Raw genomic sequence first — 25,769 nt, 5'->3', positions numbered from 1 at the left:
TAGTGAGTGAGGAACATCATCGACTGTCTCATTTGCATAGCACTGAGTTGTTCTGATAACTGTTTTGTGAAAAATAAGCAAAACTTCAAGTTGTCGGAACTTTTATATTTTACATCCGATTTTGATGAAATTTCAGCATTATGCTAGTTTGATTTTTCTCTATTGATGAAAATCAACATTTTTCTGGGGTGGACTTGGCCTTCAAGTTGTATCTATTGGGACCAGCAAAAACTTAAGAGAAATTTGGCTTAACCCTAACATGGCTGGCCCCTCCCCTCAACGCTTTAAGCCAATCAAAATCAAGGAATTGTCAGATAGCAAACGTTGATGGAATGTTTCCCTGATGTTTGCAGTCATACACATCCTATAAAGCAAATGACATGATTTTTTTAATAGGTTCACATGATTTTCCATTTGTTGTGAGGATTTATTATTACTTCTGTTTGTATTTAAATTTCCCAGCTCTTTTGGCTTGCATCAATGCCTCTGCGTGAGTGGGGGCCAGCGGTTGAAGAAAACAGGACAGAACATGACTACCCCATCGTCAAAGCCCAGAGAGACGACCTGGTAGTGGAAGAAAAATACCGTGAGTACTCGCAGGAGAACGTCAACAACGCCAATGACAATTGTCTGCGGCAGAGCCAAGGCTATTCCATGTCGCTGAACAACGAGGGCAGCAATCCACCGTCGCCTCGCGACAAGCCGGACAATGTTTACCCGTCGAGTAGTGACACGTTGGACAGGGACCTCGATCCAGCCATCAATTCAAATGCGACGTTACCGGCGGGCACGCCTTTGCTTGGACTCAGTTTGTGCTCGCATGAAACTACACTGTAGCTCAAACCTTCATAAAGACTCGGAACATCATGCAAGAAAATAGACTGCAATTGATGCCAAAAGTTTACGTTTGAGAGAAGGATTTATTTTCTCACAAGAATTTGAAAAATATATCTGTTCTTTTATCACTTCTTTCTATTTATGTTTTGCTACACATTTTTATTACCAATGTACATGTACATGTGAGTAAACATTTGTCATCTCTTTTTTATTTGTGGATAATAATACAGTTTATATTTCTTGTATCAGTGCATATATTTTTCCTGACAAAAGTGGGATTCTCTACTTTTGTTATCACTAAATGGAATGAGAGTTTTGTTGTTCTTGTTACATTACTTCATATGTTTGTAATATTTGTATAGAATCACATGTAGCTGACATGGCTGAAAAAGAGGAGTTTCAAGTTAAGATAAATCATTTTTTTCACGTTCATTTGTTCACTTTATTTCGAGAACACTCCTCACAAAGTCCATACATATCCAGTCTAAATAATCCAGAAGTGTTAAATAATAGGATGAAACAGAGATATTTGTTTCAATTTTGGAATATTCAGGCAATTACATGTAGTATCTGTTTTGCATTTATTCTTCTCTAAAATTCATGAATTTCAACTCTGCTATCGTTGTGGAAATTTGATTAGCTAACACCAGTATTGCAATTGTTATCATTGAAGTTTAGGACAGGTTGAATAATGATATGATTTTTTTTTTATTTGAAGTTGCACTGTACATTTAAGCCTGCAAATATTTTATACTTTGAATAAACAAATATGAAAATGGCAATATCTTAGCATATATATAGCATATGGACAGAACCATTGTTGTGTAATGGTTCTGACTTTTTAATCAAAGGATTAAATGATCGCACTGCAGCTTAGCGTCCCTTGGCAAGGCATCGGGTGACACTTTGCCACTCTCCACCCAGGTGTTAAGCTGTTCCCTAGTAGGATGTGTAAGTCACTGTAGTATGACCAGTGTGTCAGCGTAGCAGCTCTTGTTGGAATGCTCACCTGTTAACAGAGGAATAGCTGAACTATTGTGTGTGGGCAAAAAAGGAAGGATGTTCCAGAATTTGAAGTACAGAGTTTTATCTCAGCAACGACAATATCATGGACTTTATCCTACAATGAGAAAACAGCATTAACTTGATATATAAAACTATATAATACTATCACATTTGCATTGAAATATTTGCAGCATATTTACCTTTTCACGCAACTTCTTGGTTAGGACCAAATCGCCTACAATTGAAATCCTTGGCATTGGTTGGCAAGTAGACTCTGGTTTCTGATTGTTAATATGTTGTTTGTCAGAGAACAGCAACTTGTCAGTGATAACATCTTTTATGAATGAAGCCCAAATTTGTATGAGTAATGGAGATTCATAAACTAATATGCACAGTATCAATTAACAGTGGACTCAGACTTTCTACTTTTGCTTTCCTATTCCTATAATTTTTACTGAATAGTTCCCAGATTTTATACTTGATGTTAAGATGACAGGCATAGATACGTTTTTAGCATTTTGCTAAATAAACACTGTTTGAATAGCATCGAAAGACAGTAAACGTCTTGCAATTAAGCATATTATTTGACAAAAAACACCCGTTTTATTTTGTATATACACCTCATCAAATATGTATATACACTTTGTACACACTGTTATTATGAGATATGTACAGTTTTATAGTAGTATTAGTTTTGTATAGAACATTTGAAAAGATATTGTCTATGTTGCCCTTTTAAACCTGATGTTTGCGTGATGGGGATTTTTAAACCATTTTGATGCCAATTTGTCCAATTTTGTCAGAAACCAGAAAGGGCTTGTGGTTTTGATTCTAAGAAAATTGAATGATAATAGGAAATAACATCTACTTTTTAATATTTCATGATAAAAAAAAAAATCCATGATAACAGCGTGGGTTAGATTACATGTACAGTTTTGTTTAGTGTCTTGGTTTGGCACTAAGTTGATGGTAACACTTGCATTTAAGACTGAAGTCTGTGTGAATTTTACACTTTTTTGGGAGAGATTCTTGCTGGGTTGGGGGCTCCAGGCCTTGCAACTATTCTGATAACAGCCACACCTATTAAATTGATTCCAAATTGACCAATGATATTCCATTTCAAATGATATAAATTGGTCATTGGTGTAACCAAAACCTTAGTAATCAAAATTCATTGTGATCATTGTGTAATAAAAAGAAAAAGAACACCCTCTGTAGGCATTTTGCAAAGAGTTAGGTGCACATCCAAGCTTTTTTTTTTTTTGATGGTGATCTTGTTTGATAAACTCACCAAGAAGAGTTCTGTCATACTTTCTTCATGATTTTGGTTCTTTATCTTGCAGGTTGTATTGTGCCACCGTCTTGCCCTTATTTGACATGTTGCCCTTTAACCTTTTAGCCTTAAACCTTTTCAATCTCAATAACTTCTTAATGAATGAGTTTATGCATAGGATAGCTTCACAGACTTTGCTTATGATATTCTCTATTTAAAGCATGTCCTAACATCATCTACTCAGATTGTTGACATACTTGCAACGCAATGAATTGGAAAAAAAAATCAAGTGAGAACTGAATTGTAGTATGGTGATGGTAAAGTGTATTTATTATTATTATTATCATATTAGGAAAATGAAATTTACATGTAGCATTCCTTGTAAGTGAGCACTTAACTTTGCACAATTTGGATTTTATTCATGGCTTATTTCAGAGTAGACAAACAACAACTTATTTTGAAAAAATTGTGATTTTGTGAAAATGATGTAAGTAATTTTCTTCCAAGCAAATGTTTGCTTACAGTACCATGTAAAAGCTAAAGGATCTGTCATGTCTGAATGTTTTAGCCAGGGTATGCCTACGTACATACTCTCTGACAAGCCGTTTTCCCCTTTCTTGGTAGCACAAATTGCCCTTTGTCAACAACACAAATGGTTCTTCATTATACAGGATTTGAATGATATTTTTTTTATGTCAACAAGTGCAGTTCTTGATATCATGAATAGGATTTATGGAGAAAGTGGCTTGCCATAGTCTTCATGCATTGGCATAAGCTGGCTAAATCTTTTCAGGTGTGACAGCCCCTTTAATGAGTCACTTACAATTTGTGCAACAAATGGATTTGCATGGCATAAAAAACACCGCTCTTCCCAAAATCACCCTTTTTAGAGGCTTTTTGATGACCATCTATACCGTACACTTGATGCGATTCTTTTTTTTGCAGTAACGGCAGTAGAAGATGCCTGTATATTTTTCAGGTCAAGATAATCAAGAAATGTACAGAAATAAAGCAATAAAATGGACTTTCAGTGTGATTGCAGAAGTGCACTTGAAGATGAAAAATAGTATTGATGGAAAGGCCTATATATTTACTCTAGTGGTAGTTGTAGCACCAATGTAGTGGCACATGGGAGTTATGGTGATGAAATTGTACATGGTCATGATTTGTTGTAAAACTTCATGTTGATATTGGATTTGTTTTTTTTAAGACCATGTGAATTGTCGATGAATTGCAATTATGAATTCAAGGGCAAAACTGTAGTAAAGTGAGTGAACATTTCGTCTTCCTATAATGATGTAATGTCTAATAATTTTCTCTTCCATAATGTCTTTTGTATTAGAGATAACGATTCTTGCCCACCTTTTGTGTTACTTTCGTTTTAATCATGATTTAAGTCGATGATTTAGTAATGTAAATGAATTCAACTATCTACAATTATCAGATTATCATGCACTTTCCTAGCAATATTCTAGAATTTACCCAATTTGTATCCATTATTTTGATAGATATGAAATTAGAATTCACTGAATATTTTATCGATTTACTCCATTATCTTTCAAACACAACAGATACAACCTTTCATACACCCTTTTTTTTTTACACAAGAAACGGCCTCTATTTTTCTTATTGGTTATTACTTGAATGATGTGAAACGACTGTAAGTCAGTAATAAATACTGCATGTATTTGCTTATAAATTGTTGTGTGATTATGACCATGTGTTTGCATTGTTGAGTAGAGTACTGCAGTTTTGAAGTCTGTCTTTTGGTTCACATCAGAGCGGTGGTTTCAAACAAGAGATCCTCGTGCAAGGCATCTATCCAGTCGTCAGAGCCTAAAACTTGTATTATTGGCATCTACTGCAATCTGAACAATTTGGGCTCCTGAAAACTTTGTTGGGCCTGTTGCCATGGCAGAGGTACCAACATTTTGAAATCGGAATTAGGAAGGATTTGCAAGTGGCATCAAATTATGTGCTTGGAACATGCATCTCGAACTCCACCCTTGTAGCCAAAGTCCAAGAGAACCAAGTAAGAAAGGAGCGGATATATAGAAAGGAAAGGGGTTTAGAGAAGGAACCAAATGTACGGACATATAAACACACAAGAGTTTTCTGTTACATTTACAAAATATATTTCATGTCCTTCAATATTTCCTTTACATCATAACAAAATACAAACAAGTAGTAGTTCATGTTTTACATGATAAGATATCAGGGAGTTCTTGCAACTGCAACATGGACAGATACCAGAACACAGTAAATCTATTGAAAATGCCTGGCAAATGACAATGAGCAGCTGGGAGGTCTTTGTCGAAAACAGCTGACGGAGCCGACAGAAATTGCAAATATGTCATTAGTCCAGAGTCAAGGATGAAACTCCTTTTTGATTCACTGTTGTTCATTGTCATGTAAGACATTTGACAATACATTTTCTATGTTCTTGAATTCATCATGCTTTGTCGAAGTGAAAACTCCCTATTCAAGGTTAATGAAAATAATGAAATTATAAAGTATTGCATTGCTCTTCGACTCAAATTTCAGCGACATGTGCATAACATGATTACAATGGTGCCACAAACCTTTGCCGTAATTATTACCGTTTTGCAACCAAATGTTGCAAAACTTCTGTTATTTATGCAGGCAAATGGAATTCCTATTGTGTTTACATTTTGTGTTTAGTAACTGAACTAAAATGGGTGACCCTGTCGTCAAGATCAAGAGAGGCAAGGCCTATCACTGAAATCAATCTATATGACTGTGCAAACAATTAAAAAATCTGGTAGAGCTAGAAAAACAATGAATTTGCACTTTCGTACTCAGCTGATACTTCCCGGCTGTATATGGTGGCGCTGTGTGGAGCTGCTGCACTATTTGCGACTGGAAGTCGCAAGGTCGCAGCAAATTTACTCAGGATTTTGGTATCGATAGTGGCTCATTATTGGCTATATGCGATAAAGATATTTGATAGGGTTTTGACCTTCAATCAGTACTTGATGTATTATAAGTGGTGACATGAGGGAACGATGAGCAAGGCACTTCAATGACTTGGACTGAGGACATCGATGGGTCCCTGACTGAGTAATGGAAGGATGAAAAGCCATGACAAGCTCCACCTATAAGAGACAAGAAATGGGAATGTTTGTTATGATAAATGTATATGAGAATGAACATCTGTTTTTAAACCAATAAATAGTTTTATCCCCCTCCTCATCATCCTCATCATCATTACCATCATTAGCATTACCACCATCATCATCACCAACACCACTGCCATCATATTCATCATCAATGGATTGTAGTTGCAAATAACGTTCTATTGAATACATAGCAAGGATGGCTAGGTACAAAGAAAGTTTGAGCAAGGCATAGTATTACAGATCAATGTGCCATTGAATACATTATAGGTTTTTTGATGCAAAGACAAGCTTAGGCAAGGCATTGTATACCAGATAAGGTCTCATTGCTAGGTTGGTTGGGTACTAAGAAAGCTTGGGTAAGACATTGTATTACAGTTTAGGTCCCAAATGAATACATTGCTAGGCGATGCATTGTATTACAGACAATATCTCATTCAATTCACTGCTACATGTAGGTTGGTTGGGTACAAAGAAAGCTTGGACAAGACATTGTATTACAGACAAGATCTCATTCAATTCACTGCTAGGTTGGTTGGGTACAAAGAAAGCTTGGACAAGGCATTGTATTACAGACAAGATCTCATTCAATTCACCGCTAGGTTGGTTAGATACAAAGAAAGCTTCAGTAAGGATTTCTATAATGGACATTAAGATCTCGTCCAATTCCCTGCCAGGTTGGTTGGGTACAAAGAATGCTCTCACAAGGCATTGTATTACAGTTAAGGTCCCAATGAATACATTGCTAAATTGGGTGACCACAAAGAAAACTTGGGCAAGGCATTGTATCACAGATTATGACCCATTGAATCACTACCTGCTTAGGTTGGTATTGACTAACAATGCATTCTGTGCAGAGAAGCCATGTTTGAATGTGTTTTGGTTGTAAATGTTTGCTGGGCAGTCACTCTTGTCTGAATATGATGCTGGAGTTGAAAGCTGATTATAGAAGGCTTTTGGCTATTTCATGCTTCTGGACACCTGTATTCACACCAACAGATTAATAGCTCCTGTGCAATGCAAATGACTGTATCACAGAATTGTGCTAACCAAATTAGATATGTGTCCAGAAGAATCACATGCACCAGCAATGGTAATGGATTCCTGTGTGCTGTCATCAAGTGCATTCACACTTGTGCTACCAAATAAGAATAATATCAAAGGACTTTATGGACTCTCATAGTCACAGCATGAAATTCATCCCATGGAAAAGTCAACACTTATTTCATGAGATTTCCAGTGCTTACAAATGTAAAATGCTGAGATGCGCTGGGAGGATATAAAATCAACGACCAACCACGGCAGACACGCTCCAAACTGACTGTAAGTGCTATTTTACCTTATATTTTTTTATGATTTTAGGGGGTCTTGAGACCATGTGAGGCTGAGAGTTAAATTTGTCTACTTCAAATTTTTTTCTGCTTTAATAGTCTGAACTTATAAACATGGTTTCGCCTCCAAAACACACCCTGAGGGTGCATACTTGATTTCTACGTGGTTAAAACAACTGCTGTGTTTTATAGTCTTTTAGAGTGTATATTTCAGTTTACATTGAAGATCAGGCTAAGTGGAAAATCTTTTAATGTAGATAATTCTACATTAAAACCCTAAGCTAAGCCTCGTGAACCCTCTCTGAATTTACAGACCAACACATGATATCAGTTCAGGTTCTCATACCATTTACTTTAACATGAAGTAATACATTGCAGTTTGTCATTTATAAGAAATCCAACATTTCTTTTCACCTGGGCCCCGCAAAATAAAAGCTGGTATCAAATGCAACCAATCAGATTCGATGTTGTATGTATATCCTGCACAAAAGACTGCTCAGTAACCAATCAGAGTTGAGTATTCAAATCAGTGATCAATCAATCACAAAGCTGGAGGTCACAGGGCCAAGAATGCTCATCTGACTGACACCCACCAGCCTCAAGAAAAATATTCTCCAACCAATCAGGAATCCACCATTATTGGCAACTGCAATATTTGTGCGCGCGTGCCACAAAGACTTATCACGCTTCCTTGATTAGCCAAGAATAAAAATATTTCATAAATGCAAGAGAATTACACGTAGGGCCCTATTAAAGGACTGGAAAGCCATTTTCCTTTTTGTGTGTTGGCAGGTAGGGCAGATACTCTACAGGTGTTTATTTTTCGGCATGACATTGTATTGAAACAAGTGGAACGCCTCTGGCAGTCTCGCCTGCATTACGCAATTGAACATAGCAGCAGTGCTAACTTTGAAAACTGCTATAAAATAATCATTCACAAAAACACCATTCATATAATGATATAATACCACGTCCATTGACCATAGATGACATTTGAACGGTGACTTAAGACTTGTCAACTACACCCATGTCCACATTTCATTCATTCTCTATCCATAAACTTTCAAAGTTATGATGGCACTTCAACAATTACCCCAACATGGCCTAAGTTTATTGACCTTAACTGACCTTTGACTTGGTTTTGTGACCTGAAACTCACAGGGGATGTTCAGTGAAGCTTGATTACTCTTATATCCCAAGTTTTATGAACTAGATCCATAAACTTTCAGAGTTAGGATGGTAATTCAACAAATACCCCCAACACGGCCAAAGTTCATTGACCTTTAATGACCTTTGACCATGGTCATGTGACCTGAAACTCGTACAGGATGTTCAGTGATACTTGATTACTCTTATGTCCAAGTTTTATGAACTAGATCCATAAACTTTCAGAGTTAGGATGGTAATTTAACATATACGCCCAACACGGCCAAAGTTCATTGACCTTAAATGACCATTGACCATGGTCATGTGACCTGAAACTCACACAGGATATTCAGTGGTACTTGATTAACCTAATGTCCAAGTTTCATGAACTAAATCCATAAATTTTCAAAGTTATGATGGTAATTCAACAAATACCCCCAACTTGGCCAAAGTTCATTGACCCTAAATGACCTTTGACCTTGGTCATGTGACCTGAAACTCAGGCAGGATGTTCACTAATACTTGATTAACCTTATGTCCAAGTTTCATGGACTAGATCCATAAATTTTCAAAGTTATGATAGTAATTCAACAAATGCCCCCAACTTAACCAAAGTTCATTGACCTTAAATGACCATTGACCATGGTCATGTGACCTGAAACTCACACAGGATATTCAGTGGTACTTGATTAACCTAATGTCCAAGTTTCATGAACTAAATCCATAAATTTTCAAAGTTATGATGGTAATTCAACAAATACCCCCAACTTGGCCAAAGTTCATTGACCCTAAATGACCTTTGACCTTGGTCATGTGACCTGAAACTCAGGCAGGATGTTCACTAATACTTGATTAACCTTATGTCCAAGTTTCATGGACTAGATCCATAAATTTTCAAAGTTATGATAGTAATTCAACAAATGCCCCCAACTTAACCAAAGTTCATTGACCCTAAATGACCTTTGACCTTGGTCACGTGACCTGAAACTCGAGCAGGATGTTCACTAATACATGTACTAGATTAACCTTATGCCCAAGTTTCATGAACTAGGTCCATATACTTTTTAAGTTATGATGTCATTTCAAAAACTTAACCTTCGGTTAAGATTTTGAAAATAATTTTCCCAACATGGTCTAAGTTCATTGACCCTAAATGACCTTTGACCTTGGTCATGTGACCTGAAACTCAGGCAGGATGTTTAGTAATACTTGATTAACCTTATGTCCAAGTTTCATGAACTAGGTCCATATACTTTCTAAGTTATGATGTCATTTCAAAAACTTAACCTTAGGTTAAGATTTGATGTTGACGCCGCCGCCGCCGTCGGAAAAGCGGCGCCTATAGTCTCGCTCTGCTATGCAGGCGAGACAAAAACTGTGTCGCAATGCTACAGTGGTATGTTACAAATTTAGTCTCAAAAGCAGAGTTGCCATCCTGTACAAGGACATTTCAGTATTCTAACATATGAAAACCAATATTTTGGTGAGGAAATCAGCATTTTCAAAGAAATTTCACAGGATAACACATAAAACTGAAACTTAAGAAATCAGTATTTTGCATGAAACCATCTGTATTCTTCTCATTTTTCAGTACTAAATACTGAAAATCAGTACGAGTTGGCAGCTCTGCAAAGGTGGAGAGAGACAAAGCAAACATTCATGAAATTTTATGGGACAACCTATCTGTGTGCTTTCCAAAAAAATGATCCGAAATGTCAAAGGGGCCTTCATGTCCCCCCCCCCCCCAGTCCAAGAGTAAATGTTATTTTGAATCCAATGAAAACTAGAGATGCTCAGCGGGTCGCGCGGCTGAGCACATGTATCCCCCGAACCCACTGAGTCATCCGTCATTGCGATATATAGCTCACATGGACATCTCTGCTATTTCTACAAAAACTCTTGTTACAATAGTAACAATGTCTCCGCCCACACCAAAATCAATAGGCGGCTTCGCTATACCATACTCAACCTTCATGCCAAATTTGATGATTGGAGAAGAAATGCAGCTGATAGAGCGGCCACAAGGAAATCTCCGCGGCGGCGGCGGACGCGGCGAGGCCAAATCCATAGTATCCTCCGAATCTGTTCGGGGGAAACAATAATTCAAGGGGCTGTTGTAGATATTTGAAGGGAACAAGTTGCCCTTGGCACTTGTGTGATTTTCTTCCTCAACTTACCATATTTTCCATTGATGGTAGCAGCTATAAGAGCACCGCTGAAATCTGGATGATATTTAGTGATTCTCTCGAGCGCCGACAGACATGCTTTGTCAGGTGCCATCCCATTCCTTAGATTCTCCACAATCTGATAGCTGTGGATACAAAAAAAAAAAATTGAGAAATTCAAGCTGAATCAAGCAGGAAAATTAAGAAATCCTGCTTGGTGATATTATTTTTATTGCTCTTCTTGGCTGATTTAATGTTTGGAAATACACTATCATATGGAAGTTTCGATATATGGATCAAGTTAAGGAAATAAAGGCCTGAAAAAGTGGTTGATAATCATAGTCTTTGGTGACACTGAATTGCATTTATATATTTTGGCGGCCCACCAGTCTCTGCTGAAAAAATCTCTGGCAGTCAACGGTAACAAAAGAAATGGGATGACTCAGGCCTATTATTTACGCATTTTTATTTTTGGAGACCAAATTTCTATTAGGGCTGGCTAAAAATAGAAGTGGAGCGCCTCTGGCAGTCTCACCTGCATTACACGATTCAATATAGGAGCAGCGCTGACTTTGAAAACTGCTATAAAATAATTATTCACAAAAAACACCATTCATATAACGATACAATACTCCCCCTCAGCCCCCCCCCCCCCATTCCTCTGGCCATGCACATATCATGCCATTAATGCTTCTATGGTCTCACCTGGGTAAAAATCGCATCATTACATCACCATCCCCTGTTGCAGCTGCCCCGCCAACTTCTCTATCTACATAGGCACCTGATCCAGCAATAGGGGAATCCCCAACTCTCCTATCAAAATAGAAAAGAAAAAAAAAGATATTTATATATGCAGAGAAATCATTAATTTCCAGTGTACATAAATTTTTTTCCATTTGGTAACTATAGTGCAATTTTTCGCTACTTAAGGTTAAAAGTTTTTAATATTCTTTTTTAACTTTGTTGATTGCACTATTACAGATACTGAATGAAAAACATTTTTTACCATTCAGGTAGTTGCTGAGTTTATTACACAGAATTAATATACAAAAAGATGAATGAATGAATGAATGAATGAACGAATGAAGAATGAAAAAATGGATGGAATACTAAATGAATAAATAAAGAATACAAAAGAATAATGCCAACATTAATTAGTATTACTTTAAATTCTCAAATAGTGGTATAGAAAATAAATGAACAAATGTACGAATGAATGAATGACTAAATGAATGAGAAAACAAACAAATACATACATTCAGAAATTCTGTATTACTTAAAACTTTTATGACTAAGAGCAATGTGTACTTTGTATGCAAGATATCTATAAACAAATAAACTAAAATAATGCACACACATAAATGACACTATTAAAGATTTGTAACAAATACACAGTCAAAACTTGAAGTTACTAAACCTACCCTGGCACTTTATGTGTGGCACCATTCGTGGATGTACCCCCGGCTATATGCCCATCAGAGTCGATCACAATCATACCAATTGTGTCATGATTCTTGCTGCTGACATCTTTGTTATAGCGCCCTCTCTTGTTTGACTTCACGTGATCTCTTTTCAGGGGGGTGTATGGACCGCATGATTTTGACGGGTCAGGGGACACATTCTGTAAGAGGGATTTAAAGAGCAACATCAAAGAAACATCAATTTTAACAATTTTGTTAATGAGATTTTCAGAAATCATCTCAACCTGAATTTGATCATGTACAATAGACAAATTAATTAGCCAGAATCCTTAAAGGAAAATGAAACATGACGCTGAAGTCACACTTTTCAACTAACCCCGCGAACATGGTGACCTCCATCCAGAAACTTCGAACCTGAAGAGGCCCAACTGTGAAGAGGTGGTACTCCATACTGGGAAATCAGATGAGTGTATATTAAAGTAGTTTCATTTTGATTATCCACTAATTTGTGTTATATGTGTTATTAGATTTTGGGTTCATTTTTTTTAAAAGTGTATAGCAAGAAACAACTGCTGATTTGACTACCTATACTACCCCATATCCCCATATTTATGACTTAGACCTTGAAAAGTCACCCCTTTCACAGAATAACATATTACAAACATCCGTTTTGGAGCCAAATTTGCTCAAATGTCACCTACGTTTTGAAATTTATGGCCTTACATCAATAATTGTTGTCATTGAGTTAAATATCCAAAGCAACGACTTTCTCAACTACTAGACAAAAGCCTGAAAAACATTGAAACTATGCAGTGGAACTTAACAAGTTCAGCGCCTTTCACCCTGTTGCTAGGAATATAAAGGCCAGTATTCTCAAGAGGTTTCAATTATACCATGGTACACAACCATGGACTATGCAGATTTGTGTTCATAAATTATGCTTATTACATCACATACACTAAGAAAAGTCCAATAATGAATGCGCATTTTTTGGCAAAGCCAAAAGGCATCTTGAATTGAAGCACTAATAATACAAGAATCTGCATAATCCATGGTTTTGTACCATGGTACAATTGAAACCCATTTTGAGAGTATGGGCCTTTAATGTTAAAGGTTCAATCAGAAAGCAGTTGAAACATCACAATTTAACAGCAATATTTAGGGATTTCCATGGCGAAGAATTAGGGTTTAGTGGTTCCACGGAACACCGTGTATTCTTCCGAGGGCGTACATGTATGTTGGTTGTAAAAAGGACCACCCAAGCTCCACAGTTTTACAAGTGTGATCTTGTCGTCTTCATGAAAATGAGCAAAAGATGTAAAAGCAGGCTCTATATACTCTGCCAGGAAGCTATATGAACAGTGCCACGATCACTTTGTTTATTCATTTGATTTCCAATAAAAACATGGAACTTACCTGTCGAAAGTTGGGTTGGCAATTTGATTTTTGCCATTCCTCCCACATAGATCTGTAAATGGAATATCATCAGAATCAGATATTATCATAATCTCACTCCCCTCCCCCCCCCCCCCCTTAAAAAAAAGAAAGAAAAAAGTCAGTATCTGAAAAAAAAATTGAAGTTTTATCTGATAGACAAAACGAAGGAAAGTTCAGACTATCGAGCAGTAAATGAGAGCTCACCTCAACACGCATGTCTGCAGGGGCCATTGGCAGAAAAAGTTACAATCAAATACTTCTCCAGAAATCGATAGCAATTCCATTTTCAACCTTTCAGATGTGCATGTTAGACTTGTACTAGATCTTTTTTAGTTCCATTAAATGCAACAGGCCCCAGGATGAGCATCCCTAGTCACAAATTTCACTGTCGCAGACAATTAGAAAGTCAAGTTTTAAATATCTTGTACCTAAATTCTTTGTGAGATATATACCCTCTACAATGTAGGCCTACATTATAAACTTTAAACTTTATATTGTCATTCTTTTAATGTTTTCAATGATTTTTATGTAACTTGTAAATTTCGTTCAATTGCAACAAATCTGTGTGGTGCTCATTATATTATTTTGATATTCTTTTGACAATAGGGTATCGCACAAAGAATAACATCATCCAACTGTAGTTCATAAACCAAAATTTCGTCACTGGAGTCCAAGGGAAAAGATTACAAAACTAAGGATTTGATTTTTTTTCATCCTATATCACACAAGTAATATGTGGTAGCCTCAGCTGAAAAAAACAATTGGTTAATCAGTTTAGATACAAAAGATAAAGAGGGAATGGTTAAATGTTATGAAATGGTGACATAGATCCTAATCAAATGATCGGCTCAAATGTGTCATGTGACCAAGAAAATTTACTAATGAGTGGTATTAATGACAAGTTCTATTAAATGGTCATGGTTCTGAAATGGCGCTGATTTATCAAATAACACAGATGCCACATCTTATAAGCAACATTACTATAATACACATAATTTTGCTTGGACTTTTAATCACAAACATCTGTAACAGTCCAAATTCACTCAGCTAAGCCTCGGGCATGTTATAACTGTTCAAAAGGTACCTCATGTGTGTAATGCCATTGATGAGGTGTACAGTGAGTGATTGTATTACCGACCGGCCTTGTATTACCAAACGCGTGCATCATATGCGTCAGAAAATAATTTCATACACTCATAAACGCATTTTCAGTCTTTATATTCTCAAAATAATTAAACATTTTAAAAATAGCTCATCAGTTATTTTGGGTTTTTTTTTTCAACTTTTCCTATAGAAACACACGTTCGGTAATACGATACCATTTTTCAAGTGACCAAAATAATTCACCTGATAAGAGGGGTCAGATTGGAAGCTGATATCGTACAAAAGAAAAAACGATTTCTGCAAAATGTTTACATATTTATTTTTTGTAGGTATTTATGGTAAAAGTTTGTTGAATTTTATGAGAGTATTGTGATTGATATTATCAAATTCATGAAAAGTATTTTTTTATGTTACATACCTTGATTTGTTTGTTGTTAAATTTTCCTGCTTGAATCCCATTTCAATTGCAAATTTGGTGGCTAAGAACAAAGAAGAATGCAATTACAACAAAGTTACAATCTAAATGATCTTAAACATTATGACTTCTGAACAACTCAATCGTGCATAAATCAGAGTTCATAAGTCTTATAAATTTACTTCAAAATAAATACAAGGGTATATTACCACATAGAAACTCATAAGTGTATTTGATTGATGACACTTTAATATCTACATAGCTATTTACATTTACTTATCTTTAATCTGAAAATTTAGCTGTGACCTTCATTTCTCTTTAGTGAAACACAAATTCATTCAATAATAATAAAATTGTAACTGTACAAGTAGTATTCCCCCCCTTCTAGTTCTACAACAACAACAAAAGCTACTACTACTGTGGTTTAATTCCAATCCGTCTATTGCCAATTCGTCCAATTGCCAACTCGTCTACTATCATTTGGTCAATCATCAGTTCGTCCCCCGGGGGGCCACTTACATTGAAAAGTGGATACCATGTGCGACCAAAAAAACACGTAAAAAGGATGTCTTTTTCAAGAGAGGGCACGTTACGTACGTTACGTAATAAGGGTGTCAAACACACTAAAATAATGAAAAAAGGGTATCTATTTTCGCTAGGAAAGCTACGTGCTTAGGGTCAAATTTGCGAGGGTGTAAAAAATTAAGACTAAAATGTTTTATAAAGGATGTACTTTTTGCCCCAAGTGTCAACACTACGTGATTAGAGTAAGATTTTGCGCGAGATGTGGGAGGTGGGGCTGTACTAAACCCAATCAGGTAAAACCATAGTCTGTAATAGCTCTATGGTAAAACCGACGACCGAGTGACATAACAATAAAAATATTGTACTTGTTTAGGGGGTCAATTCAGGGAATACTTACCAAGAGTATCGTTTTGTTTCCAATACTTGTTAAGGGTCGGGTTTCACACGCCAATACTTGTTAAGGGGTGCATTTTCAGAATATGGAAAATACGTGTTTAGGGTGCTTTTCGAGACCTCATGGTCGCGCATGGTATCCAATCGTCAATGGAAGTGGCCCCCCCAGGGTTCGTCCACTATCCACATCGGTAATTGCTATTACGTCCAATCACCATTTTCTCTCAACCTGTTGGTCCAATAGCCATTTAGTCCATATACCATTTGGTTTAATTGTGCAAAATGAATGAAAAAGTCAATATTAGATCGACTGGTTATGAGACGAAATGGTCATAGACAAAATGGTGATTAGACAAAGAAATGATTGGACCAAATAGACAGAATGGCATTAGATAAATGAAAGTAGACCATGTGGTGAGTGGAAGAGATGGCAGTAGACGAATTGGCAATTTACCACTACCACTACTACTACTACTACTACTACTACTACTTCTACTTCTACTACTTCTACTTCTACTACTACTACTACCACTACCACTACCACTACCACTACCACTACCTCTACTTCTACTACTTCTACTAGTACTTCTACTACTAAAGGCCATCGCACACCTTACGACTGGTCGCAATCCGATTTTGGAACAAATCGCATTTTGCTCATTTTCTGAAAATGTGAATGGAACATATCATTTTATTTGAGGTTTAAATTAATTGAAAGAATACTAATATAACCATTCTGAAAGATTGCAAGCCTTTATTTCGGAGTAAAGGCCAAATTAGTTTCAAATCGTAGCCAATCGTACGACTGCTGTGACGTCACTACGACTAGATATTAAATTCGCTTTATTATAAGAAGGATGATAGCATAGTCACAGATTTCAACACAGGTATTCGTACGATGATTTAGAACATTTCACGGTAAGATATTCCACGTCTCAATGTTAGCATCAAATTCTACTACATTTTATTCTGAAATCGGGTCGCAGACCAATCGCAAGGTGTGTGGTCGCCTTAAGACTAGGACTTTTAATAATACTTCTATGCATGTACAAGTACGGTATGAACAATATAATATACAATGTACAAACCTGATTCTCCCACTAGCAAAGTCTCTTTTGTGTACATCATTACAGCTCTAGCAACTGAAATAGCACTCTTAATGCGATGAAGTCCCCCAACAGAACCAACTGTATGAGTATCCCTTCATTAAAAATTCAAGATATGATTAAAAATACATTATTGCTCAGTTTGTGAGTGATCTGTACATGCACATGTAACTGCAAAGGAGAAATGTTGTTTGGTTCAGTGTACTACATGTAATAATAATAATAATAATAGCTAATTTTTATAGAGCGCTTTTCCCAGAATGGCTCAAAGCGCGTTACAGCATATTATTACTCCGGTCATTAGATTCATTTCAATCCCGCACGAAAATTGCACAATTTCCACTCCCTTGGAGCAATCCTTGCATTCATCGCAGCCTCATTATGGCGCTGGCAAAATCAAACATACAATATCTTTCGCATCCTACCGGGTACCCATTTAGTACCAGGGTCGAGAGTGGCAAAGTGTGGATTAACGCCTTGCCAAAGGACGCTAGACCGCGGTGGGATTCAAACACACGACCCTCTGTTTACAAGGCGAGAGTCAGAACCACTACACCACATTATGTACATTATCATAATAATCACCATAGTCATCATTATCAAAATAATTATCAACACCCTCCTCAATCATCATTGTTTACATGTATGTCATCATTATCACAACAATCGTCATTACCATCCTCATTATCACTATTTACATTATTATCATTATCACTATTGATATCATCATCGCTATCATTATTACTATACGGGGTAAGAAACTACTTCAATACATTAACTCTTTAAGAGCCATTGGCAGCTATAGTTGCCCATAGCCCTCTAGTGCCACTGGCAGCTATAGTTGCCCAAGTAACTTTTTTTTGTTAAACCAATTTTACAGCCAGAAAATCAACACCATATTCTGTGTTTTTTATGTTGTTATATTGGCAAGGAATTCACAATTGATTTTGTTATATAAAAAATAGTGGTTTACATAGACATTTTTTGAGTAAAATGGCATTTTTGCATCATTATTTTGAAGAGTTGATTTCGGATATTGCCGCGATCTGAATCAAGATTTCCCCTATAGACACGTGTGATATAAAGGTTGTGTGTAGCAATACACGTACTTCTATGGACAGAGCAAAGGCGAGTGTGCGAAGGCATTCAGCTCAGAATTGACCAATGACAGAGCGGTACGATGTCTCTCACCCAACGCTACTCGCCCATTCGCTATTGTTTTATGAATATTCATGAGCTATCGATCGGTTCTTTTGCAGGCCGGTATGGTAGTATTCTTGTGTCGAGGCCTTTTTCTGCCTGCAAATGTGCACGGTTTGGGGGAATTTTTTTGGGGGAGGGGGGGGGGGGGTGGGGGGAAAGGTCTTATACTTTGTATTTTTAGCATTCTCACAAAATTGTTCTCGTTATAAATATATGAGTAAAGAAGGCTGTCATTTCCAACTCTCATCGCACTGCAATCATCACACTCATTATTTATTTATTAATTTATTATTGTTATTATTATCATTATTAGTATAACTAGTATCGTAATCATTATTATCATTATTGTTATTATTATTATTATCATTATTCGATCTCCTTCACCTTCTTATTATTAATGTTATTGCCATCAGAATCATCATCATCATCATTATGATTATTATTCAAAAATAATTGTTGTAATCATATCAATTGCATTCCTTCTGCAGCCAAACTCTCTCTTCATAAACTTAAGATCAGGTTAGTAACGGTTCATATTCGCTTGTGTTTTTATAGCCCAAACCATTAAAAAAAGAATGATGATAACGGGTTGAATATTACATTTCTTTATACCACGCATATTATTGTACACTATGTTATCTGAACAAATTATTTCTTTTACCACGGATAGTGCTACGAGCTGGGGAGGCCCTGGGCGGATGCAGGAGTTTTCTGTAGGGGGGCAAATTGTTTTCTCTTTACCTGGGTCACTCATAAGAAATCAATACCGGAACCTTTGAAAGTATTAAAAAGTCAAATCAAAAGACGCGCGTAAGCCCCGATTTCTATGAACATCCTGTGCTAAATTACTCTCCTAGATGATAGGTCAGGAGGGAGCGCGGATTAGAGATTCCTCATGAAAGAGAGTCTGGGCATCTATTGTTCATGACTTGGTGGCATGAACAAAAGAATGTAGTCACGTAGAATGTTAACAGGTGGCTACAACCAGTAATACAGAAAAAATAGGCCTATTTTCTTTTTGAAAATTTGTATTGATTTTTGTGTTTGTAACTGATTTGCATTCCCTCTTCTTTGATTCACGAAAAATAAACTTGTTTTTCTTACTTCTGTGCACTTTGCCAAGAACGCCCATATTATTTTGTGGGATTTTATACCCCAAACTTGAAAGTATTGAATCTGTCCGACCCCTCTTTATCTATATTTCAATATATCATCTTTAGTTCTTTTATATTTTGTCTCCTTCTGACTGGCAATAACTTTGTTTGTTACACTAGCTACGAATAAAAAAAATTACAGAGTCTTATTTTGAAGACTACACGAATGAAAGGGTACGGTTGGCCGCACTTTGAAGATACATGGCTCTAATATATTATTGTGTGTGTTTGCGTGGGGATCGCAGCTGTGCTGTGATTGGTCACTTGATTGGCGACAATGCCCTTTTTTGGAACAGGTCGCTTTCTCGTACTTCAGAGGAAATAACTTGAATAGCAAAATAGTATTTCATTCAAAAGAGCATTATTTTTTCGTTATTTCTGTTTGTTCAATTTCATCAATAGATACGTCATTTGAAAGGGTAAACATTGAACTATCATTTTATCTTCTTAATTTCTTGGTATCTCTACAATTCATCAGGTTATTTACTCTTTGAAATGTTCAAGAAATCATAATTTTCTAGGTTTTACTTATTGAACAAAAAACGATGTAAAATATTACATCTTTTCTCAATTTTTCCATACGCGAATATGAAAAATAATAACACGACCATAAAGCACATGAACCATGCATCATTTCATGTGTAGAAGGTTTTATTATACTACGTACGGGTAAAGAATTATGACCGTTTTAAAATCAGTCGCTGCTCACATTTCGGTCAATTTAGGATTCCCGCGAATATCCCTGGCAGTAGAGGGGTATTGGGCCTGGCAGAGTAAGAGTTAAAAGGATGGTCCGGGCTGAAAATATTTATATCTAAATAAATAGAGTAAAATTCACAGAGCAAAATGCTGAAAATTTCATCAAAATCGGATAACAAATAACGAAGTTATTGAATTTTAAGGTTTATCAATATTTTGTGAAAACAGTTCTATGCACATCGTCACGAATATTCATTTGATGGGCTGATGAGGTCATATCCCCACTTTTCTTTTTCATATGTTATCACATGAAATCATAAATGCTTTTCATTTTTCATACTTGTGTAAATGATGTGTCTCCATTACGATGAAATAAGTTGCGGCAAGAAATAACTAATGCACTTAATCAGTTGTCAATCCAATTTTTTTAGTTCTTGGTAGAAAATTTTTGAATAATCCTAGTTTTTATATAATAAAATACAAAATAACAAGTGGGGATATGACATAATCAGCCCACCTAATAAATATTCATAAAGACATGCCTAGAACTGTTTCACCAGAATAATGCAAATCTTTAAAATTCAATAACTTGTTATCTGTTATCCGATTTCGATCAAATTTTCAGCATTTTGCTCTGTGAATGTTACTCTATCTATTGAGATATAAATATTTCCAGCCTGGACCATCCCTTTTAATGTACAGTACTTACAGTAGAAGATGTTTCTAAATGAATATACACAGAATATATTAAAAATCTTCCTCACCCATCCATGATCATAGCATCCAATGTGGTCTCCCCATATTCATCAGGACTATAATGAAAACAACAAAGAAAAGAAATCTGAGAATAAAATTATCCCCAGTTTCCCCACTCCAGTACTCATAGTATGAGAGCTGAAATTGAAGAAATTGATATCAAATCTATGATAGATCCTAAATAAAATAATGAAGAAAGGAATTTTCAAAGTTTTAAGTTTGTGACGTCATAGACAAGCATCTCCTCCACGTATCGTTTGATACAAATTCACAAAAATACAAGTTTGTCAAAAAATATAAGTGACTTTATTTGTGCAGTGGATATCATACAGTGTTATAGCGACACATTAGAAACACATACTTTGGTATGCATCAACTGCCTGTTCAATATGAGAGTGTATTCCTAAAAGGACTGAAATCCAACAAATATCGCATAGGCTCCCGTACAAAACTTGCTGTTCAATATGAGACCTTATTCATCAGTTTTGTGCGCATGCGTGAATGCATGAAATATACAAAGCGTACAACAATGAAAGCAATGCGATGCGCAGCATAGAGCACAATGGAAACATGTACTTAATGACGTCATAATGAACTATACGTAAGTCACATCTCTATGATATTACAGAGTGAGACCATATTAACTGATTGTGGTAAGTTACATGAGTTGCTCAATCAAATTTTTATCTTTTTTTTTTTTTTGGGGGGGGGGAGTGGGGGTGGGATAGATAATTATATTGGATGGCTATATTTCATGGAATACCAGAAATATTCCACTCATTACAGCCAATACCGGTATTCCACTCTTCTCTGACTCATGGAATATCTGCCCTACGTCTTGCAATATTTTTGGTATCCCATTCAGAGCCATCCAATATAAAATAATAATCAGACCCCTCAATTTCGTACCCCGTTCTTTGCAAAAAATATTTTTATTAATCCTGTTTCATCAAAAAATGGAATTCATATCGTGTGATACATGGGGGGGGGGGGCTGCTCCCATGACATCACAATTTAATTCATAAGTTTCTTACTCTTTGATGGATTTTTTATTTTTATCAGATTTTTTGTTTGAATTATCAAAACCAACTTATCAACCAATTATCATCCTTCATCAGAGGTCATCCACCAGCAATTAATTTTCTTTGTTTTCATTTATGATGATTACTTACCTTCCACCATAGCCGACGGTGAAGTCACATTGCTCTACCTCACAGACTGAACAGCCCTCCTCCACGGCATCCAGAACAGAGGCCCCTTCGTTGATTACATTCCATGCTTCAGGGATAAATATAAACAGACATTTGAAAAATTCATGAATTGTCTGACATGTGAATCAAAAAGTCAAATATCTTGGCACCAGGGGGCATAGACGGCAGGGGCTGGGGAGGAGGGGGATAAAACCTCCCAAACTTTCCGGATTGGGGTATGCTGTGTACAATCATCCCCCAGGTATCAAGGTGAAAAAATGTACAAATTGTAATATTTTTAATAATACATTTACAGTGATTATCAGAATCTTTATCATTATTGTTATCATAAACATCATTTATAAATGCATTTTACAACAAAATCAATACATTATAGTCATGCAATTTACAATAAAATCAAGTTAGAAAAGTCGATTTCTTCCCTGCCCACTTTACTGGCTCTTAACATTCTTTTATTTAAAAATATAAAAGTCCACATCGGCCAACTGATAATGGAATAACGATGAGACACTACGGGGTAGGCCAATTACAGAGACCGAAGTTCTAACTCGATCTGTACACTACAGCTACAGGGACTCAATGTCCATATGTTAAAGTTCTGATAAACCAGGGAAGTCACTTGTTCACTGCAACCATCCTGCCTGTGGAGAATCTACAGGTAGGACTATGGCATGCCAATGCTGTACACAGCACACACTTTAAAAAATGATTAAAATATCACTTTTGTGACCAAAATTACTAATTTCCATACAGTTGCAATTTATTTTTCATTAGTAACTTGGGAATAATTTTTGTATTCACTAGAGCGCTCAAAAACTTGAATTTTGGGCATATTTTTGTGTACGCCCTCTATTGATAGAAAATAATATGGCAAGAAAATTTTCATTTTTTAATCTCTATTTTTAATTAAGAAAAAATAATTTAAAGAATAAAATTTACTTAAGGGCCAAGTTGTATGACGAATAACTGTGATGGAAACTGTCAGTGTAAAAAAATCAAGCATTTTTCCCAAAGAAAAAGAGAAAATAAGCCAAACATTGCCATCCTTATTTTGCCACACATGGAGATATAACTGAGAACAAGGTTATATCATAACCTTGTTCATTGAATGAGTGAGGGAAGTGGGAGTTGCGCAACAGCCAAAGTCACTGTTTTTTTTCCTATAAGTTTATTTTTCCCGTTTTGGTGCATTTCAGGCCAAAACAGAATAGATCTAATAATCTTCATTTTGGAATTTGGCGACTCCAGGGGCCGATTGCACGAAAGGGTCTTTCCAAGGACCGTCTTTCGTGTCGCCCATCTTTTATGATACGCCATGTGAAACGCATTTCAAATAAATTATCTGCAAATACATTTTATTTGTCCGTTAAAATAAACAAAATATTTGTTTATAAAATGATGTGATATCTCATGAAATTGTATAAAATTTGATTTAAAAGCAAGCTTACGAATTTTATTTGTTTATCATAAATTTCAGAAACACCCCGCTTATAGCGCATCATAAAAGATGGGCGACACGAAAGACGGTCCTTGGAAAGACCCTTTCGTGCAATCGGCCCCAGATCTTTATATAATTAGGTCTATATTATGAAATTAAAAAAACACAAAAACAAATCGATGAACCCCGTCAGGGGGATTTTGCATTGTTATTGTTAACCCCCTAATGGCGGCTGCAAGATCGCGAGCCGACTGTGTACGAGGAGAAATAAATAAAAACTCCTTGAAACAGACGGCTGCCATTGCCAGCTGTCTACTACGGGGCCGGGGTAACCCAGCCGGAGCTCCGGCCCGCTCGCGGGCCGGAGCTCCTTGGGTTAACTACGGGGCAGCTTCGGGGCGACGCTCACAATGTCAAGACAATGATCGTGTTCGCTGCAGCTGCAAAAACCAACGTCCAAACAAAAATATTGACAATATTTTTGTTTACTCACCCTTCTCTGTTGCGTTTGTAAATGGCCAGGTATTGATTACAAGTGGCATCCCACATTCTACAAAATATAGCCCGTTCAACCAAAGAAAAAGAATAGTTGCTGAAAATATATGCATTTTCAGGAGTTTCGAGTACAGGCTCGACGACAATACGCGTTAGTTTATTCAGATCACGTGCCTAATGTTATTGAGTGGTCACCTGACTTGCTAAAAGTAATCATGTGATATTGTCAGATTTATTTAACTTGAGTAATTGTGGTAAATGCCTAAATATTCTTTACAGGCACATTAAATTTTCGGAAAATAATGATATTTAGGCAAACAAACTAAATTCATGGTAAATTTATTCCCGTTTTTATCCATCATGTCAATTTGTATGCTTTAAGTTTGTTACATTCGCAGAGATAGGCATGGCAATCCCGTGTGGTCTAGTGGTTAGGATTCGTGGTTTTCACCCACGCGGCCCGGGTTCGATTCCCGGCACGGGAGACCTCAATTTTTTTTTCTTTTCCCTTCATGTAGTTCTTTATGTAATCTATAATGAAGAAACAAGATTAACTTCCTTCTTAAAAAATTGGAAAATATATATTATATATACATTGACATCTTCCATGGGCTTTTATAGATACCTACAGCATTATGCAAATAAGTTCTATTATACCGATACTTAAAAAAGGGAAATTCCAGTGTAAAGAATATTGGAGCCAATTATTATAATGAACATATCGTTCAAGAGAGCAAAGGTACGCACTACTACTGTACTTCAGTTGACAAATGACACAGAATCAACAAAAACAACAACAACAACAAAACCCAGAACGTGACATGCAATGAAACTTATAAAATGGGGCAACTTGAATTAGTAGCTCAAAATTGAATTTTCTTTTATCAGACTCCCCTGATTGATAAATAAATATATGACTAAATGAAATACGTAAATGAATAGGCATACATATATAATACATAAAGTAATGAATAAATAAAATAAATGCAAGATAAGTATTAATAAAAAAAACTTGAAATTGAATAAGAAAAAATAATAATGATAGTAATACATCTGAAAAAAGCAGTGAAGAAGCTGGAAAGCAGAAATGTCACACTCATCGTAAGCGGGAGGGACCGAGGGACAGAGAGAGTGAGAGAGAGACTGAGGGGGGGGGGACATAATGCTGTGAGGCGATGCACATTACCCCTTCACCTGTCGTCTGTCTGAGCTAACGACCATTGGGGAAGGGGGGGGGCGTCCATCAGTGAAATTTAGAGAAAAAAAAATTCCGCTACCAATGTGAAAGGGTCGTCTATATCCCCCCTCCCCTTAATTCTGAAGAAACTTAAGAAATATTAATCTATGCATTCTGCAATTCCTGATAAAAGCGTACAGATACAATTTGTAATAAGACTTTGGATACAAAGTCATATATAATTCATTTTAGGGCTTTTTTAACTTAAATAGGAAGTTCACTCAGACAAAAAGTTTATTATATAAATAGCAGAACTTGTTTAGACCTTTCTGATAAGTATC

The 25,769-nt window shown here is 36.2% G+C and overlaps 2 protein-coding genes and 1 non-coding gene across 3 annotated transcripts in view; 2 read left to right on the top strand and 1 right to left on the bottom strand.

Annotated features, from left to right (window-relative positions):
- LOC129261360 (sodium- and chloride-dependent glycine transporter 1-like) overlaps positions 1–4,814 on the top strand; it is a 44,159-nt gene extending 39,345 nt beyond the window's left edge. Inside the window, exon 15 of the mRNA XM_064099523.1 lies at positions 463–4,814. Within this exon, the coding sequence (XP_063955593.1) occupies positions 463–837 (375 nt within the window). The 3' untranslated portion in view covers positions 838–4,814. The remainder of the gene's footprint in view (positions 1–462) is intronic.
- Positions 4,311–24,433, bottom strand: LOC129260176 (N(4)-(Beta-N-acetylglucosaminyl)-L-asparaginase-like). Its single transcript, XM_064099091.1, has 10 exons — positions 24,250–24,433; positions 22,280–22,385; positions 21,116–21,163; positions 17,278–17,390; positions 15,275–15,335; positions 13,732–13,783; positions 12,316–12,515; positions 11,600–11,707; positions 10,907–11,040; positions 4,311–6,231 (listed from the first exon to the last, which is right to left on the bottom strand). Exons 1-10 carry the CDS (start codon positions 24,362–24,364, stop codon positions 6,098–6,100), a joined length of 1,071 nt encoding a protein of 356 aa, XP_063955161.1. The 5' UTR covers positions 24,365–24,433; the 3' UTR covers positions 4,311–6,097.
- Positions 24,434–24,664: 231 nt separating this feature from the next.
- Positions 24,665–24,736, top strand: TRNAE-UUC (transfer RNA glutamic acid (anticodon UUC)). Its single transcript has one exon. It is a non-coding gene; the product is annotated as a tRNA-Glu (tRNA).
- The last annotated feature ends 1,033 nt before the right edge of the window (positions 24,737–25,769 follow it).

The sequence above is a fragment of the Lytechinus pictus genome, chromosome 5 (assembly GCF_037042905.1).
Source record: "Lytechinus pictus isolate F3 Inbred chromosome 5, Lp3.0, whole genome shotgun sequence".
Taxonomy (NCBI): Eukaryota; Metazoa; Echinodermata; class Echinoidea; order Temnopleuroida; family Toxopneustidae; genus Lytechinus; species Lytechinus pictus.
The sequence above is the reverse complement of the archived record's forward strand: the minus strand, read 5'-3'. Positions and strand labels throughout refer to the sequence as shown.